The sequence below is a fragment of the Pipistrellus kuhlii genome, unplaced genomic scaffold, assembly GCF_014108245.1.
Source record: "Pipistrellus kuhlii isolate mPipKuh1 unplaced genomic scaffold, mPipKuh1.p scaffold_m20_p_12, whole genome shotgun sequence".
Lineage (NCBI taxonomy): Eukaryota > Metazoa > Chordata > Mammalia > Chiroptera > Vespertilionidae > Pipistrellus > Pipistrellus kuhlii.
The window spans coordinates 37,635,928-37,652,682 of NW_023425427.1; the positions used below are offsets into that span (position 1 = coordinate 37,635,928).

Genomic DNA, 16,755 nt, shown 5'->3' on the forward strand with positions numbered 1-16,755 from the left:
GGAACAAGAGTATATACCTGTATCCATCAATAAAACTGGCATTGATGTAATCAGATCCTTCTACTCCTCGGATAGGCTGCAGGCATACCCTTGTGGTTTCATATGGCATAATATTAACAAGGCGATTTTTGAATTTATTACATGGAAGATTGGCACTGATGAATCTTGAGGTGTGAGCTTTAGAGCTGGCTAGACGCTGTTGAATAGGAAGAAAAAAAAAAAAAGGAAAAAATCTGACAAAGATAATTTTAGCCTGTGGTTTGAATGCAACATACCTGAGATTTCCTTTTTGAAGTAAACCAAAGCTTTATATTTAAAGTAAATGACGCCTCAAACTGCACTGCCTTTCACATCTACCTAATGGACTTCATATAGCCTACTGAATTTTTAAATATTATGTATTATGGGTATGACCTCTCCGTTTAAATTAGGGCACAAAAAAGCTCAAGGTATTAGGAAGCATGGAGTAGAAGAGGAAAAGAGAAAGAAAGCATTTTATAGTCAGATACTCAAGGGAGCCTTGTCACTTGACACATGTGAGTGGGTCAGGGAGGAAAGCCCGCGCTCAAAGACAATCCGGGAATGGCTTGCTCCTGAATTACCACATCACCCCGATGTCATACCTTAAATTCAAGCTCCATTCCTGTTACATTCTCCCCCGTCTCTATTTGTGTCAGCTTCTGAATGTAGGCATACAGGTTTCTCGCTGGCACTTCGGTATTTCCACAAGTCACCGCTTCCAGCAGCGCATCGTGGATAAAGATGTACTGGTCTTCTGTTTGCACCATGTAATTCCTCTGGGCTCTCATTAAAGTTACATGGCCATAAATATCTACAGTTTTTTCATGCTTTATTCTTTCTAACATAGCATCTATTACAATGAAACAACCAGTCCGGCCAACTCCCGCACTGCAGGAAAAACAAAGGGAAAGGTTTAAATAAATCTTCTTAGGAAATCAACATGTAATACAAGCATTTTCATTATTCTTGCGAACTAGGTTTTCAACCCATTAACTCTACTCAAATGGCTATTGTGATGATTTTAGAGCACTCTAAAGTCAAGTATTATCAAGTCACTATAACCAGTGGGTAGGGAGCAATGAACCAAGTGAAATTAGTTTGGTTTCAACATGTAAAAATATTAAGTCCATAATTACTATGCTCTTTGATCACATAATATAAACTAGACATTATTTTGAAACCATTATGAAAAAAATCCCACATTAACATTTGGGCTGTTTATACTAGAAAATATTTTTAAATGGTCAATATCTAACTAGTCTATATATATTTTTGTAAACCATCTCAGGCTGTTTTAGTTCAATTGACAAAAAAAGAACAAAAAGAGTAAATCACTCGACTTGAAATATTTCATATTTTAAAAGTCAGGAAAAAATTCTAAAACCAACCCCATTTGAAGGTTGTAATTAAAATGGTGAAATGTTGTTGCACACAAAATTAGTGCAGGGTATTCCCAGTGGAAAAAGTCCTTAATAGAGAGCAAGCCCTAGAGAGAGTGGGTGTGTTTCTAGTTTTCACTCCCTTTTCTTTCAGAGTTTGAATATATTTTGAAATTCCAATATTCTCTGTGGGAAAATAAAAGGCATTCTGAGGCATTTTACAAACTCCATCCCTTTTGAACTTTAAGGGTCACTTTTCAGTTGGTAGAAACCGATTCAAAGAAGGGGAGGTAAGAGAGTCAACACAGCACAAAGACGAGATCTGCCGCTGCAAAGAGACAATCTAATCCACTGAACTGGATCACAGGGTCAGGTAGTAGAAACACTGGAATTCCCTCCTCTGTTGAAAAAACACCCCCACAAAATAACATCTGTGTTCTTTCACCTCAAGGGGAGCCTTATTTATCTTATTTTATCGAATCCTTTAGGCTGAGTCTACTTATGTGTCAAGTATGCTTGAATGGAAAATGCTTGGTCATGGATGGTTACCTGGCTGGGAAACATGTAATCAATAGGTATATATCACCAGCTGAGATACCATGCCATCAGACAGCCTCTTTCAATCACTACATGCCACTGTCTCCCATATGTGTTCATTTATTTGTGCATCTGTCCATCTCTTCATTCAATGAACAATGAAGCACTTTGCCAGCTAACAGAGGGGATACAACATTAGAGGTGACTTAGGTCCTATCTTAAAGATCTCAAAGTCTACATAACTATAAGACAAGACATAAAGGATATTTTTGGGGGTGATATGGCATTTGCACCAAGACTGAAGAACAGAAAGGGTGGTGAATTGAGGTGGCTGGAATAGTAAAAGAGAAGATATGGCTTTTGCAGTCATAAGGCTAGCTCTGGGGTTCCATGTGACACTTTCTCGACCTGGTGAGGCACGTATGCAGGGAACATACAAGAACTCCAAATGGATGAATTTAATGAGCATGAGGGTACCCGAGTCAACTTAAATGGCAAGTTCTCTCCAGTGTATAGTAGATGCAAGGTGGTGAGCAGTTTGCAACAAGTAATTCTTTAAACTACAGAGCAGTATATACCAAATCCAGCTTCCACACAGGAACCCTGAAGTTTGTGGACAAGGTTATGTGGGATGATGATATGACCATTATTTAAAAATTGCCTATATCTATTCATATCCTCGCAGGCACAAATAATGACTGTCAGGATCTAGTCAAAGAGCCTCTGGGTACTGATTCTAAGACTCCATTCAAGGTTTAAACCACAAAATGACATCATGTTGAGATGGAATGTAATATACTTCTGGGACACAGAGCCTTAGAAATAACAGCCCATTTCTTAGTACAAAACAGTTGGAAAAACCCATGCACTGAGAACCACAACTTCAGATGGTTCTCCCACATAAACCGTGAAAAGGTGAGTTCTCCCTATACTTCCCTCCCTGACAATCTCCATCCTCCCACATCCCCCAGCAGGACTCATCACCCCATGTTCCAGATCCCCTGCTGTCTTACCACTCTACTACTACAGTCCCAGTAGTAACAAAGTATAATATTAATTAGTCTGGTGGGGCCTCATCCACAAGGAAGAGAGAATCTCCTGAGAGCAGAAACTGCATTTCTGTCACCTTTGTGAGCCCTGCACCAAGCATGCAGTCAGTGCTCACCAATGTCGAGGAGGTAAGTGAATGGATGAGTCACTGGCATGGGAGGCCTCACGTAAGGAGCAGCCCACCCAGATTCAGTGAGCCTACTGTGGAGGCAGGGCTCTCCAGTCAGTGAGAGAAATCCACATTCACCCACAGTTCAGAGCTATGCAGAGTCCACCTGAAGGTTGCACCACAATCCCTTGATAGGCAATAGAGAGACAGGAAAACGCGTTGAGCCATTTCCATGTCTTAATCTGATATGCCACTGCATGGCCATGAAAAGAAACTTAGTAAGACTTAACCTGGAAAAGGGAGGCAGCCCCCATGTTTGGCAGGTTCTAAGACCATGAATTTTATATATATTTGTCCCTATTGTCTTTCCTCACCTTATTTGTTCAGGGCTTTTTTAAAAAAAGAAAATTTAAAAAAAATTAAGGTATTATATTATATGTGTACATATCTAACCATTGCCCCCCCCAACCCCACTCCCATACATGCCTCAAACCCCCAATATTTTGCTTCCATTGGTTATTATATGCATGCATATAAGTCCTTCTGTTGATCTCTTATCTCCCCCACCTCCCCCTAACCTTCCTGCTGTAATTTGACAGCCTGTTTGATGCTTTACTGCCTCAGTATCTTTTTGTTCATCAGCTTATAATGTTCTTGATTCACAAATAAGTGAGATCATTTGGTATTTTTTTTTTTTTCATTGACTTTGTGCATGGCTTTTAAATGGATACAACTTCAAGCATTTTTTCCTAGTGGAAACCAATAATACATTTAATAACTGAGTCCTACATGTCAAATCAATTCTAGATAATGGCAAGAATATTTTCTCAAAATGCCCCAGAAACTATTCCAAATGTCTGGATTTATGCATAGTTCTATATTCTGGCAGAAAGATACCAAAGAATCTTGAAAAATTGTTAGGAATAACTCTTGATTCAAGCGATATCAACCTTTTCTTGGTGGTAATGAAGTATTTTGTTCCCTAAAAAATTAGGGAGGAAAAAACAATCAAATATGTGCCTGAGTCTAAATCATGAATTGTGGGAAGACAAAAAACAAACAAACAAACAAAACAACAACAACAACAAAAAGATTATGACTGGAGAAAAACCTACTTTTTCTCCCCCAAACATAAAATATCGTTAGCTGCCCAGCCTTGGTGTTCAGATGGAAGATGGGGAAGGAGCAGATCCTTGGAATTTGTGAGTTACCTCTTCTCTAAAATGAAGAGTTCTTGAGGATTTTAAATGGGAGAGGTGTCTCTTAGCTTGAAGCAAGACCATGAGATACAAGATACCATTAGCTGGGTGCCCTTGAGAAAGTCACTTAACCTTTCTCCTGTTTTTCTTAAATCCTGAAAATTAACATAATGATAATGTGTTAATAGTGATAATTAACATAAAGGGAGAGGCAGTTACTTTGTAGGTACAGATCCAACCCCTGACACTGACCACAAAGAACAGGCAATGTTGAATCTGGGGAAATTATGATAGAATCACCATTGGATATTTTAAGATTAGGCTTTCAAAATCTTGCTTTACCTTACCTACCTCCTTGAGCTGCTTCCCTTTTTCTGTCTCCAATTAACAATATCTAAGGTTGGAGGAATTTTCTGCTTTCCCATATACTGGGATGGTAAATGAGTTGGCAGTAAAATGCCTTCTTACCTCAGGACATGGTCTCTGGGAGGCATTTGGCAAATACATCAATTTCTTTTTCTCTTCTGTGAGTCTTAACATTTGGGAACTTCCCTGAACCCATTTCTAGAGCTAAAAGCAAACAGTCCAACAGGGACTCAAATGTAGGCTCTGAGATATTAAACTTGAGCACCACATTTCATGGCACCACCATTGATTCACATGGCTTTCTGCCATTTGGGGCAGCAACCATTGTCAAATATGGTGACTTTCTTGTGGCTCAGCCCTCAATAATATCCCTTAGTATTATTCTTTTTTTTAAATTATATTTTATTGATTTTTTACAGAGATTAAGGGAGAGAGAGAGTTAGAAACATCGATGAGAGAGAGTCATTGATCAGCTGCCTCTTGCACACACCCTACTGGGGATGTGCCCGCAACCACAGTACATGCTCTTGACCAGAATCGAACCCGGGACCCTTCAGTCCGCAAGCTGATGCTCTATCCATTGAGCCAAACCAGTTTCGGCCCTTAGAATTATTCTGAATGCAGTTTTCTTGAAAATTCTTTCTTGGTTTCTAAGATACTGAATGATGGAGTAGGGGGAACATCAAAGATAATTCTTTTGGGGTTGATGGTACGAAAGGAAATTTTTTTTATAATTATCTCAAATACAAAATAAGCTGAAACATGTAACACATAAATAACAGCAGCCAAACAAACAAACACCCAAAAACCCAAAAAACAAACAAACTTGTGACTCTGTAATGGGATCAGCCCTATTATCTTCAGAAATCTACTAAAACTCCTTTAGATTGCTTCCCAGTAAGGAATATTCCCCCCAGTAGATCCATGTGCTGATTATTCTCCTGTTTCTCTGAATTTTTCCATCTGTAGCTCTTTCCCTAATTTGAATACCTCCACCAGTCCCCAAAATGTAGTGAAATATCTCCAAAGTTCTGTCCTGTTTTTTCTCATTCCCCTTCATGGTCAGCAATACAATAGATTTCTAAAGTGATAGCACAAGGGAAGACATCTACTTCAAACTACCCTGAATTTCTCAAGAAATAAAAATATTCTCAGATTAATATCTTCTCTGCTCAAATCTGCTCTTCTCACTCTCACTCTTTTAGGTCTAGCCTGTTTTGGCCTCTTTCCCTGCACAATAATAAATTATACATTTCTGTGCATCCAACCTCTATAATTTTATTCAACTATTCATCAGTGGTGTGCTGGAGCTGGCAAAAGCCAATTGTTCAAATAAAAATTTCTGCACACACACACACATATATATATATATATATATATACATATATATATATATGTATATTGTGCATATATATATATATATATATATGTAATATTCCAAACACATTGCTTAATTATTTTACATTGATGCTCTTGAAGTGGGAATATATTATATAATGGGGTGCTACTATCATTCAGGGCTGTTACATTTGTTGCTTGAAATTCAGGATGGTGGGAGTACTTACACCAAGTAAATTGGTAAACAACCTCCCCCCCCACCTCCCGAAGACACCAGTGAGGGGAACTGTTTGTTACAGGTTATTAGGACAGACTGATTATCCTAATTCAACCATTCCCATCACCTAGGGACAGACAGGAAAGTGCCTATTATTTTGTTCTTCCATCCTCAGTTGCTATAGACTTTGTCATAAGCCTCTGAAGGCTATTACCCACACATACTTACTGAGTGCTTACTATGTGCCAAGCTCAGGACAGTGGTGAGCAAAACAAAAATGGGCCTTTCCTCAGGGAGATCATAGATTGGGTGAGGGTGATTAGATATTAAATAATCATGTGGATAAATGTATACTTATAAATCTCCACAACGGCTGCTGTGAGGTAAATGTGCAGGATGTTGGCACAATACCCTTGAAGAAATGCCATTTAAATTGATACATGTGCTCAGTGGTTGAGTGTCGACCTGTAAACCAGGAGGTCACGGTTCAATTCCCAATCAATGCACATGCCCGGATTGCAGGCTCAGAGAGCCCACATGAGGCCACAGCTAGCAGGTGGCATCCGAAGCCAAGAAGAGCGGGCTCCCCAGAAACCAGCCCTGACGGCACCTCACTCTTGGACTTCGGCATCCAGCACTGTGAGGAAAATGTTTATTATCTAAGACATCTGGTTTGTGGTACTTTGTTATGGCAGCCCTAGCAGACCAATGCTGGGGCAAGGATAATTTTACTGACTGAAAAGGGTAGAAAAGCGTTTGGGGAAAGATGCTATCCCAAAGGAAGTGTCCTGGAGTAGAAATAGCTTAGCATATTTGTAGAACTAAAAAGAAAGACAGGGAGGCTGAAAGGCAGTGAGGGAAAAAGAGCACGCTCTACATACTTATTTTCCATTTGTTTAAAGGACTGTTTGTAACATTTTTTATTAAAACATATAACTGAATTAATAGCAGTTATTTAAAGTAACTGCATGTTCATAAGTAGGCAATAAACAGGAAATATCTAGATATATAAATGGCTAATATGCAAAGTGTCTCCTTGGGAATTCGACCGGGCTACTGGGATTTCAATCGCTCCCATGATGTGCGCTGACCACCCGGGGGCAGCGTGGAACGAAGGAAGGCCCTGGCCGGTAGCTGGCAGCTGGGGGAAGGGAGGCCCCAGCCAGCCCTGATCTCTGGCCAGGCCTAGGGACCCTACTGGTAATTTGTGCACCGGGCCTCTAGTGTTTATTATAAGAGTCATGGCTTTCTCTGAGCTCTTGGCAAATTAAATATATTTTAAGCTTTCCCACCTCTGGCCTTTGCTAATGCAGGTTATCATGTCTACTGTGATACCTACCATCCTCCTAGACTCAGCTCATTGTGCTGCATCCAGGATCAAGACTCAACTTTGGTTTAGTCCTCCTTAAATCCCATATAACTATACCCTCTTCTCTCTCTCTCTCTCTCTCTCTCTCTCTCTCTCTCTCTCTCTCTCTCTCTCATCTCTCTCTCGCTCTCTCTCCCATCTCTCTCCCTCCCTCTCCCTCCCTCCCTCCCTCCCTCCTTCCTTCCCTTCCTCCCTTAATGTTTTTATTGATTTCAGAGATGGGAAGGGAGAAGGAGAGAGAAATAGAAATATCAATGATAAGAGAGAATCACTGATAGTATGCATCCTTCATGCCAAGGATCAAGCCCACAATCTGGACATGTGCTCTGACCTAGAATCTAACCATGACCTCCGGGTTCATGGGATGATGCTAACCACTGAGTCACACTGGCTGGGTGGCAACCATATATATATATATATATATATATATGTTTTATTTATTTTTTATAGAGAGGAAGGGAGAGGGATAGAGTTAGAAACATCGATGAGAGAGATACATCAGTCAGGTGCCTCATACACACTCCCTATTGCAGTGGTTCTCAACCTTTCTAATGCCTTGACCCTTTAATACAGTTCCTCATGTTGTGGTGACTCCCAACCATAAAACTATTTTCATTGCTACTTCTTAACTGTAATTTTGCAACCCACAGGTTGAAAATCGCTGCTGTAGAGTCTAAGACCATCAGAAAACACAGATATTTACATTACGATTGATTAACAGTAGCAAAATTACAGTTATAAAGTAGCAAAGAAAATAATTTTATGGTTGGGGGTCACCACAACATGAGGAACTATATTAAAGGGTCAAGACATTAGAAAAGTTGAGAACCACTGCCCTATTGGGTTTGTGCCCGCAAGCAAGGTACATGCCCTTGACTGGAATCGAACCTGGGACCTGTGAGTCCACAGGCCGATGCTCTATCCACTGAGCCAAACCGGTTAGGGGCAACTATACTTCTTTATGAGCAACTGCCTTGCCGTACTTTTGTTTTCCGGTTATTATATTTATACCAGTTAATAATCTCCTGGAAGGGAATGACCACAGCTTTCTTGTCTCTGCTGCCTTTGATAGTTTCTCATGGCAACTATCATGCCAGGGAAATCGAAGGTGCTCAATGTGTGAGTTGCAAAATTTAAAAACATAAGTTTAAAAATACGAAACTCCCTTCTGAATCAATGATATACTGATATATACAGAAATATTCCCCAAAGCCCCCAGCATGGGAATATTTTTTGGTATATGTTTACAAAAATAGAGAGCCTCTAACTCAAGGAGATGGAAACCAGCCATGCTTATGCTTGCTTTACCCCAGTTGCTCAGGAATGACGAACCTCAGGCACCACTTTTTTTTCTCCCCCTTAAGAGCGATGAAAATTCCGAGCTTTTCAATGTATGCCAGCCTACTTTTGTTTGAATTTCCAAGTTCCCACAGCAGCACCGATTTTACTCCCTTCTCCAATTTACTCCATTTTTCACCCATTCTGGGTGTCTGAGTGCAGGGCACCTCTCACAATGAAGGATTGTAGTTCTGAAAGCAAATGCATTTTTCTTTGATCCTGAAAACTCGGCTCCCTGCAGCAGTGATAATGACGGAACCCCATTTAGTGCTGTTTGTTTTTCATCATCTCAACAGCCTTCAACCTGAAACATGATAAGGACGGCAAAGCTGATAAACCACCCTTATTTTTATCTGTTTTCTGTCGGGGGAGTTGCCAAGCACAGAGACAGATTTTTCTAAATAACTTAAAAAAAAGGAGTGCATAACCCCATGCTTCGGGCTGAGGCCAGCACAATTCAGTACGTTCACTCTGTTACAGAATTTTCCAGCAGAAAGGGAAGAGGACAGCACTTTTAAATCAAGCCTCGCATCAGGCTGGCCCATTACCCTTGAAGTAAGACCGACCTTCTAAGTTATCTTGCAGCAAGGACGATGATTCAACCAAAGCAAACCAAATTATGGACAAACTTGTGCCTTAAAGATGAGCCGAACCAAAACAAAACAAAACAAAAAACGGTTTCAGTGAGCGATAGACTGTGCAATCCATTAACTAAGGGCGCCTACTAGGAAATTGTTATTACTTCAATATTATCATTCTCCCAGTTACAGCATTTGTTTTCAATTTCTAAAAACATGATTGAGTTAGTCCCACGAGTTGAAATATGCTTAATGTCCCGTGATGTGATACGGTAGTAATGTACAAAAGGAAAACATTAAGAGGCGGTAAGGGGGCTATTTGGTGCTAAACTCATTCTGGGGATGTGCTTAAGAACTGGCTTTCCTGATTAATCTGGTGGAGTGTTCACGCTGACCCTTTATTGATACTTCACTGATCTGGCAAAGAAAGATAAGAGAATTAGGAGGCTTTGCAGTACATTTGGTTGGGTACAAAGACAGTAACATATAGAGCAAAAGTCATGGTACGTATTCTGTACATCTATCAGCTCATAATTGGATTGGATGTTCCAGTTAGCTATGGCAAGAACGGCATTCATGAACTGCAAGAATATTAAAAAAAGGACATCTATGAAAATGGATTGAGTTTTATGACTCTAAGAATTATAAGATGAATTAGATGGTTATCGCTGCCCTGCTGAGCCCAGCCTCACTGAGGGATCGGAGTAGCTGGGACTTTGGAATGCTTCTCCCTGGGAGCGTCTTGCCAGAGAAACAGATGGGTGCTGGGTTCTGGGGCCTGGCGTTGGGGGACCATCCTCACCACCCTGAGAGCACAGCTGGCACCTCTCTCTCCAAAGGGAGACACGCTTGACCTGTCCTTCTGACTCTTAGTGACTCAGGCTACTGAGCTTGCTCCTGCAAAGGGACCAGATGGTGCACCCCACCTGAACCTGCAGTGAGCTGCTTCTAAGGGAATTGGGGTCAAAAGCTCAGGCAGAAAATGGCTATGAAGTAGGGGGCACTTTCTCTCACTAAGTGCCCGACTGTGCTGCCCTCAAGTATGAGACCCACTAGTCCAGGGGTGAGGAACTTCTGGCCCCTGGGACGTATAATACCCATGAAATCATTTGGGTCTGGTCCTACTAAAGCATTAGGGATGAATTTATTAAGTATTTGACCAAATATAGCAGGCTAATTTTTAAGTTGATGATTTTGTATGGTCCACAAATGATGTTGTAAATATCCAAATGACGCTTGGCTGAAAAAAGGTTCCTCACCTGTTCTAGTCTCCTAGCACCGGTCACCCCACCCTATCAAGCTCTCACCTTGTGTGAGAGACTGTGGGTTGAGGCCAGGGTGGGCCCACTCTATAGTCTTTCTTTGGAAGTCTCTGGAGGTAGACTAGGCAACCTCAGCAGGTGGTGGAGTAGAAAACAGGTGGAGAAAGCCTTGAACCTTTTATTGATCTGTCCCAGCTCAGAGTTGGAGGAAGCCTACCCTTGCACACACCTTGACCCCTCCCAGGCACATCCAGGCCCAGCAGACACAGCCACAAACAGTGACTAGCGCGGTAGCTCCAGACAGGTAGGCCAAGGCTGGTTACACACGATGTCTGATATCAAACTGCACCAGAACCTGCCCAAATTGACCCAGAACCAACACAACCAGTGGTGGCCTTAAGGCCACATTGAGTTCGACCCTACTAGCCATATAAGCAGCATACCCAAACAGGGAGTACAGTAGGCACCAAGCCCTATTGAGAACAACTGTGCCTCTAGGGACAGCTCCTGCCAGTGGAGTAAGACATGGTCACTGAGGTCTATCCTTATAGTAAGCTAGCCTGAGAGTTAACTCTGCCCGTGAACAGGCCAACAGCACTTAAGATTCAACAACAACAACGACAGGGGGACACATATAACCCATACAAGAAACATTCCTGGAGCATCTAGAACAGGTGATCTGAAAGACTGTGCCACTGAGTCCTACAAGACACCGACATCATAAAGCAGTCATGACAAGATTGGGAATCATAGCAAACCAATCTAATACACAGACACACACACACACACACACACACACACAAAGACAGACAAAATGAGAAGACAAAGAAATATGCCCCAAATAAAAGAGCCAGAGAAAACACCCCAGAAGTAATTAAATGAAATAGATTTAGAATGACATATTGGCCATGTTTGAGGATGGGAGGCTAGAGAACAAGGTTTACCTCTCATGCATGTAATAGCAGGAGATCGAAAACATTCAAAAAATTGTGACACCAAAGCGATGGAAGCTAATATTCAATAAGTACAAAATGAGAGATTTCTATGTATGAATCACCCTGCAATATACCTCCAGGCATTTATGAACTACACATCCATCCAAGGGATCTCTAAACATCCCCAGGTAGTGTTAACACAGATTCCTGAGCTCTGCCCCAGAGATTTCAATTTAGTATCTCTGGTGCAGAATTTAAGATTGTGCATTTCCAAGAAGCACCGAGAGATGCTAATGCACTGTCTGTAGGCCATACTTTGGGTAACATGGATAAAGTGACGCTCCTTTTATAATATTTTATATGTAAATGATAGCAAAAAGATGTATAAAATGTACTCACAGTAATCTATGCATGTATGTGTATACTAGCATGTGTTTTTATATTAAAAAAATCTATCTGATTAAAACTACAATGCAAAGGGTCAGACTGCAAAGGCTATTTTTAAAAAAAAATATTTTTTAAGACCAAATATGTTACTAGCTCCAGATACCTTCAAATATATGGAATTATCTTATAATAAAACTCAGATACCAGAAGCCTACTTTGCAAGTTTTCTTTGCAAGAAACAACCCCAATACGAGCAAATCAGAATGACAGAAAGAAACACACATGAGCAATAGAACCCTGATTGAAAAAGAAATAATACAAAGATAACAGAACTATTTTTAAGCTTCATTTTATGACCAGGGGCACAGAAAAATAGTTTGAAACAGGAAGTTTTCATGCTGATTACATGAAATCAAAATCACTATTCAAAGGCAGCAGCATTTAAAAAGAAAACCAAGCCCAGTTCCTACAATGCATTTCAGTGTTCTTTCAGTCTGGCAATATTGCAAAATACACTGCAGGTACAGCTGGGAAAACTCAGTGATACCCTGTCCAGAGCTCAGCGATTAGGTAATAAAAATATTTTCACATTCCTGCAGATGTCTAGATTCCTTTCTTTGCTAGTGATTTTAATTCGGAACTCATTATTGATAGATGTTTGTTATGATAGAACCTAATTGCTCTTTTACCAGGCCCAGCTGCAAGCAGGCTGATAATTCCTTTCCCTTATAGAGTATATTACATTTAAACACAGGCAGGAAAAAAAAATAACCAATTAACTAAATACATGTGCATAAAATGATTCATTGAAAGCACTGATCAAGTAATGTATCTAACTGCAACACAGGTCAAAGGAAATCACCACACTTACAGCTTACAGCATGGAATATAATTATATGGAAAATTCATAAGCATTAAAATATATAGATGATGAGTGGCGGCAGCTGAAAATTTACCCTTTTATTAGAGAAACATATAAATTACTACATTTGAGTAATTGGCGGGGCATTTCATCTACTGAAGGAATAACTAAAGGATTGCTATCTGACAAGCTGGACACAGAACACTAGAGGCCTGCCAGAGCCGACACCAGGCGGGAGGAATGTACCATAATGTGGAATCCTTTTGCTGTGCAGATAACCCTTTCTGTGGAGGGGAGAGTTTCCAGGGACACACCAACTCTTTTCCCTACAAAACCCAGTCACTGCTGTGGTGAGCTACTTTCCCTATCTTTTCTGGAAGGGGGATGCAAATCTGTTCACGTCAGAGCAATCTCCTCTGGAAGATTCTCTTCAAAGGCAACGCCTCATTTTAGCAGCTCCCCAAGAGATCCAGGCACAGCTTGGCAATGTTCACTCTATCAGATGCCCTGGCAGCCTCGCTCATTGAGTCTGCACCAATTTGGGGACCCCAAGCTGCCTTTCTTAGTGGACTGGAACCCCCGAAGTGAGGTAAACCACTGGCTGGATTCAACAGAGACCACATAAATAGCAAATACGCTGCATCTGAGAGGAGCAATAGCTCGTTTTATCTCCTCTCTGTCTGTTCCGGAAATGGAGGGAATGGGGTGATCAGGGATGAGCAAACTGCTCCTTAGCAAGGAACGCATTCAAGGAAAATGAACTTTTTCTTAACATCAGGGACACTACATGGTGCTTCCCTTTCTAAGGGCACCAAATGCTTCTCCGTGAAGACTTAATCTACCTCATATAGGGAGGAAGATATTGGGAATGGGAAGTTACTGCCCTGATAACTCTCAGGGATGCAGCATTCATTTCCATTAATACCAGACATAATGCTAATTAGCATGCAAACCCCAGACTCAACATTTCCAAGGCCTTATGTAATGAATGTAAAGTGTGGTACGGGGCTTGGAGTCCACAAAACCTGGTCCAAAGCCTACTCCAAGCCTCTCCCCCAACTAAGCAACAACTGAAACCATTTTATTTGGCATTTAAGAGTAGTGCTACTATAATTACTCTTAAACATTGTTGTTATTATTTTTATTTCTATAACACAGATTATACCATTTAGAATTCATGCCTGGCTTTGCCTCTGGTGTTGTTTTAGATCTTGACACTTCCCTGCCATGTGCCTTATTCATCAAATATATTGTACATTCAGTGTCTTTTTCAGGTGTGGCACAGGTCCAGGGGAGAGCGATGTATAGTAAAGTCTTATACACCATCTCTGACCTCCTATCTCTAGTGGTTGGACCTTACAGTCGGGGGGAAAAATTCCAATGTTTGCCTATGGATTTAAACTCACCATATTTTAAAAGCGCCCCTCTGCCTTTTTTTTTTCTTCTTTGATGATTCAATTTTCACTGATTAAAATAATTTAAAAATAATCACTTACTGAGTTAATGAAACTATGTATTTTGTTTTCACATAAGCATGGCAGGGAAAGTAGTTTCTGATATGATATATTTATTTTATGAGTCAATTTGGCAAATAGGAAGAGTGTGGATTTTACAGGTTCAAAATCTGGCTGTTCACCTGCAAGCTGTGGATATTAGGTAATCTATTTATCCTCCCTGAGCCTCAGTTTTCTCAACTGTAAAATGCAAACACATTACTTAAGGACGCTACAAGGCTATTGTTGGTGAAATACCTTTTCATAACAGCTTCTTGATTATGTTCATTTTCTTACTCTTCTTTTTCCTATGAACTGAGGTTGTGGAGTTGAATATACTTCAGTTGGCCTAATGGCAGAGTAGATCTGCAGCCTTCATATTTTTGCATGGTTTATATTAAATTACTTGTGCTAATGAATTTACGAGACTAACATTCCATTTTATTTCCTGATTTCTACCCTCTCAGGAAAAAAAAATATGTACAATTGAATCAGATTTTAGACCTCTTAGAAGGCTCTCAAAGTACAGCCCCATGACTGGAAGAATAGTGCGTCACTTAGGAATTTGTCTGCTTTGTCTCCTTCCTGCATAGCTTGGGCTTCTGCACAGGTTAGTTTTAATGACTATTTATTTATTTATATACTTTATTGAGGGTTACTGGTTAATTAACCAGTTTCACTGGGTAGCTCAGGGCCCTATTTTATCACCATGAGCCAAATTATCTTTTATGATGGCACTTCCTACAGGCCCTTCTGAAGTTCCACCCGAGGACAGTTTCATTCACGTCTAAGTTAAGCTCCAGAAATTCCCTTTTGGCGTTTCCCAAGGAGAATGAGTGTTTTGTGGGGTTGATGAACTCTGCTGGAAAGCAGCCCATGAGACTATAGAAAATAGCCACAACATAACCAGGACCCAGAGGGCACACATGCCGATGAGGCGTCCCCAATTTTCCAAGTGACTCGCCTTCTTATGTTCAAACCATAATTCTGTTTCCATAAACTCATATTCTTGTAGAAGCAAGGATGGGTATGAAAATCATCTGTCACATCAGATATGCTGGGATTTGTTTGGGAAATGGTCAATGCACAGATTTGTAAAACTACCATTTCCCCCCCTTTTATCTATTATACATCAGGTGGTTAATTATTACTGAAACCAAACCTATACTCAAAGGTTAAAAGAAGTAAGTGGCAGCCAGGGGAGTGTGAAGCACTGGAGGTTAAATTACTGTGGCGCAGCCTGTGATAAACCAAAACTTAGCAAAAGTGACAAGCCACTGAAAAATGAAAATGCTGAATATTTTAAAAAAAGATGTCTGCAAGCCAAAATTGGCTAAGGACAGTTTTGGGAACAAGGTTTCCAAAGAGGGAGGTGGTTTAGTCAGTCTTGAATCATTTTAACAGTTGACTCTGTAAGACTTCAGAGTTTACAGCAATGTAAGTAACCTATCCTAGTAGCATAGACAGTAGTCTGCAAACTGCGGCTCACAAGCCTTGGTTTGCTGCTCTGTTGACTATTGAGTTTGCCGACCACTGGCATAGGCGCTCCAAGACGGAATACATAGGTAACGGGCCCCCTTTCCATGAAGTCTGTCCATGGAAACTGAGCATTTATTCACCTGAGATAAGGCTGCCCAGGTTATTAAAATCTCAAATGTTGAATGGCAGTTATATGATGGGTTTCTTTGAAAAAAACAACAACAAAAAAAAACAACCCAGAAAGTGAGCTGTCATTTAATAAACACAGCCTGAAACGCTGGTAGCTGAAGCTGGGTGATGGGTGCTTGGGGTTGATTATACATTCGCTCTACTTTTGGGTATGTTTGAAAATGTCCAAACTCAAAGTTTAGAAAAAAGAGCCTCATTTTCCCCCTCTAAGACAAAGCTCTTTCCAAATGCATGGTCCCTAAGGGCGAGAAATAACAAAGATGCTGCTCAGAACCCTTTACCTAGAGTCAACAGCTAGGATGGGACCCTAAGTTTCTTGTTAGAGCCAAACTGTAAAATAATGCAGCTTTCAGAAGAAACTGTAGACATCGGTGATAATTCCAGAAGTGCTCCTTAATAAGACTGCAGGTAGGGAAACATAGGCAGAGAATTCAGCAGAAGGCATGAAGACCACCTTAGGAACTGCATCTTCGTACATTATGTATGCCGCAAAGATTCACTCTAAAAATGGCCTCCATGCAGAATTATCTCACATATTTTAAAAATGTGTTTATTCCTAAGCCTTTAGGAAATATAACCACCACCACAAAGGCATGCACACATCTATGGCTCTTATAATTGGCTGCATTCGCAGAGCTTCTGACTGA

At 40.6% G+C, this 16,755-nt stretch overlaps 1 protein-coding gene across 32 annotated transcripts in view; it reads right to left on the reverse strand.

Moving 5' to 3' along the window:
- PTPRD (protein tyrosine phosphatase receptor type D) overlaps positions 1–16,755 on the reverse strand; it is a 626,044-nt gene that overhangs the window by 13,658 nt on the left and 595,631 nt on the right. For all 32 annotated transcript variants that reach the window (XM_045580211.1, XM_045580213.1, XM_045580225.1 and 29 more), the window contains 2 exons: positions 624–909; positions 18–196 (listed from right to left, as the gene is read on the reverse strand). In XM_045580211.1, coding sequence (XP_045436167.1) covers positions 18–196; positions 624–909 — 465 coding nt within the window. The remainder of the gene's footprint in view (positions 1–17; positions 197–623; positions 910–16,755) is intronic.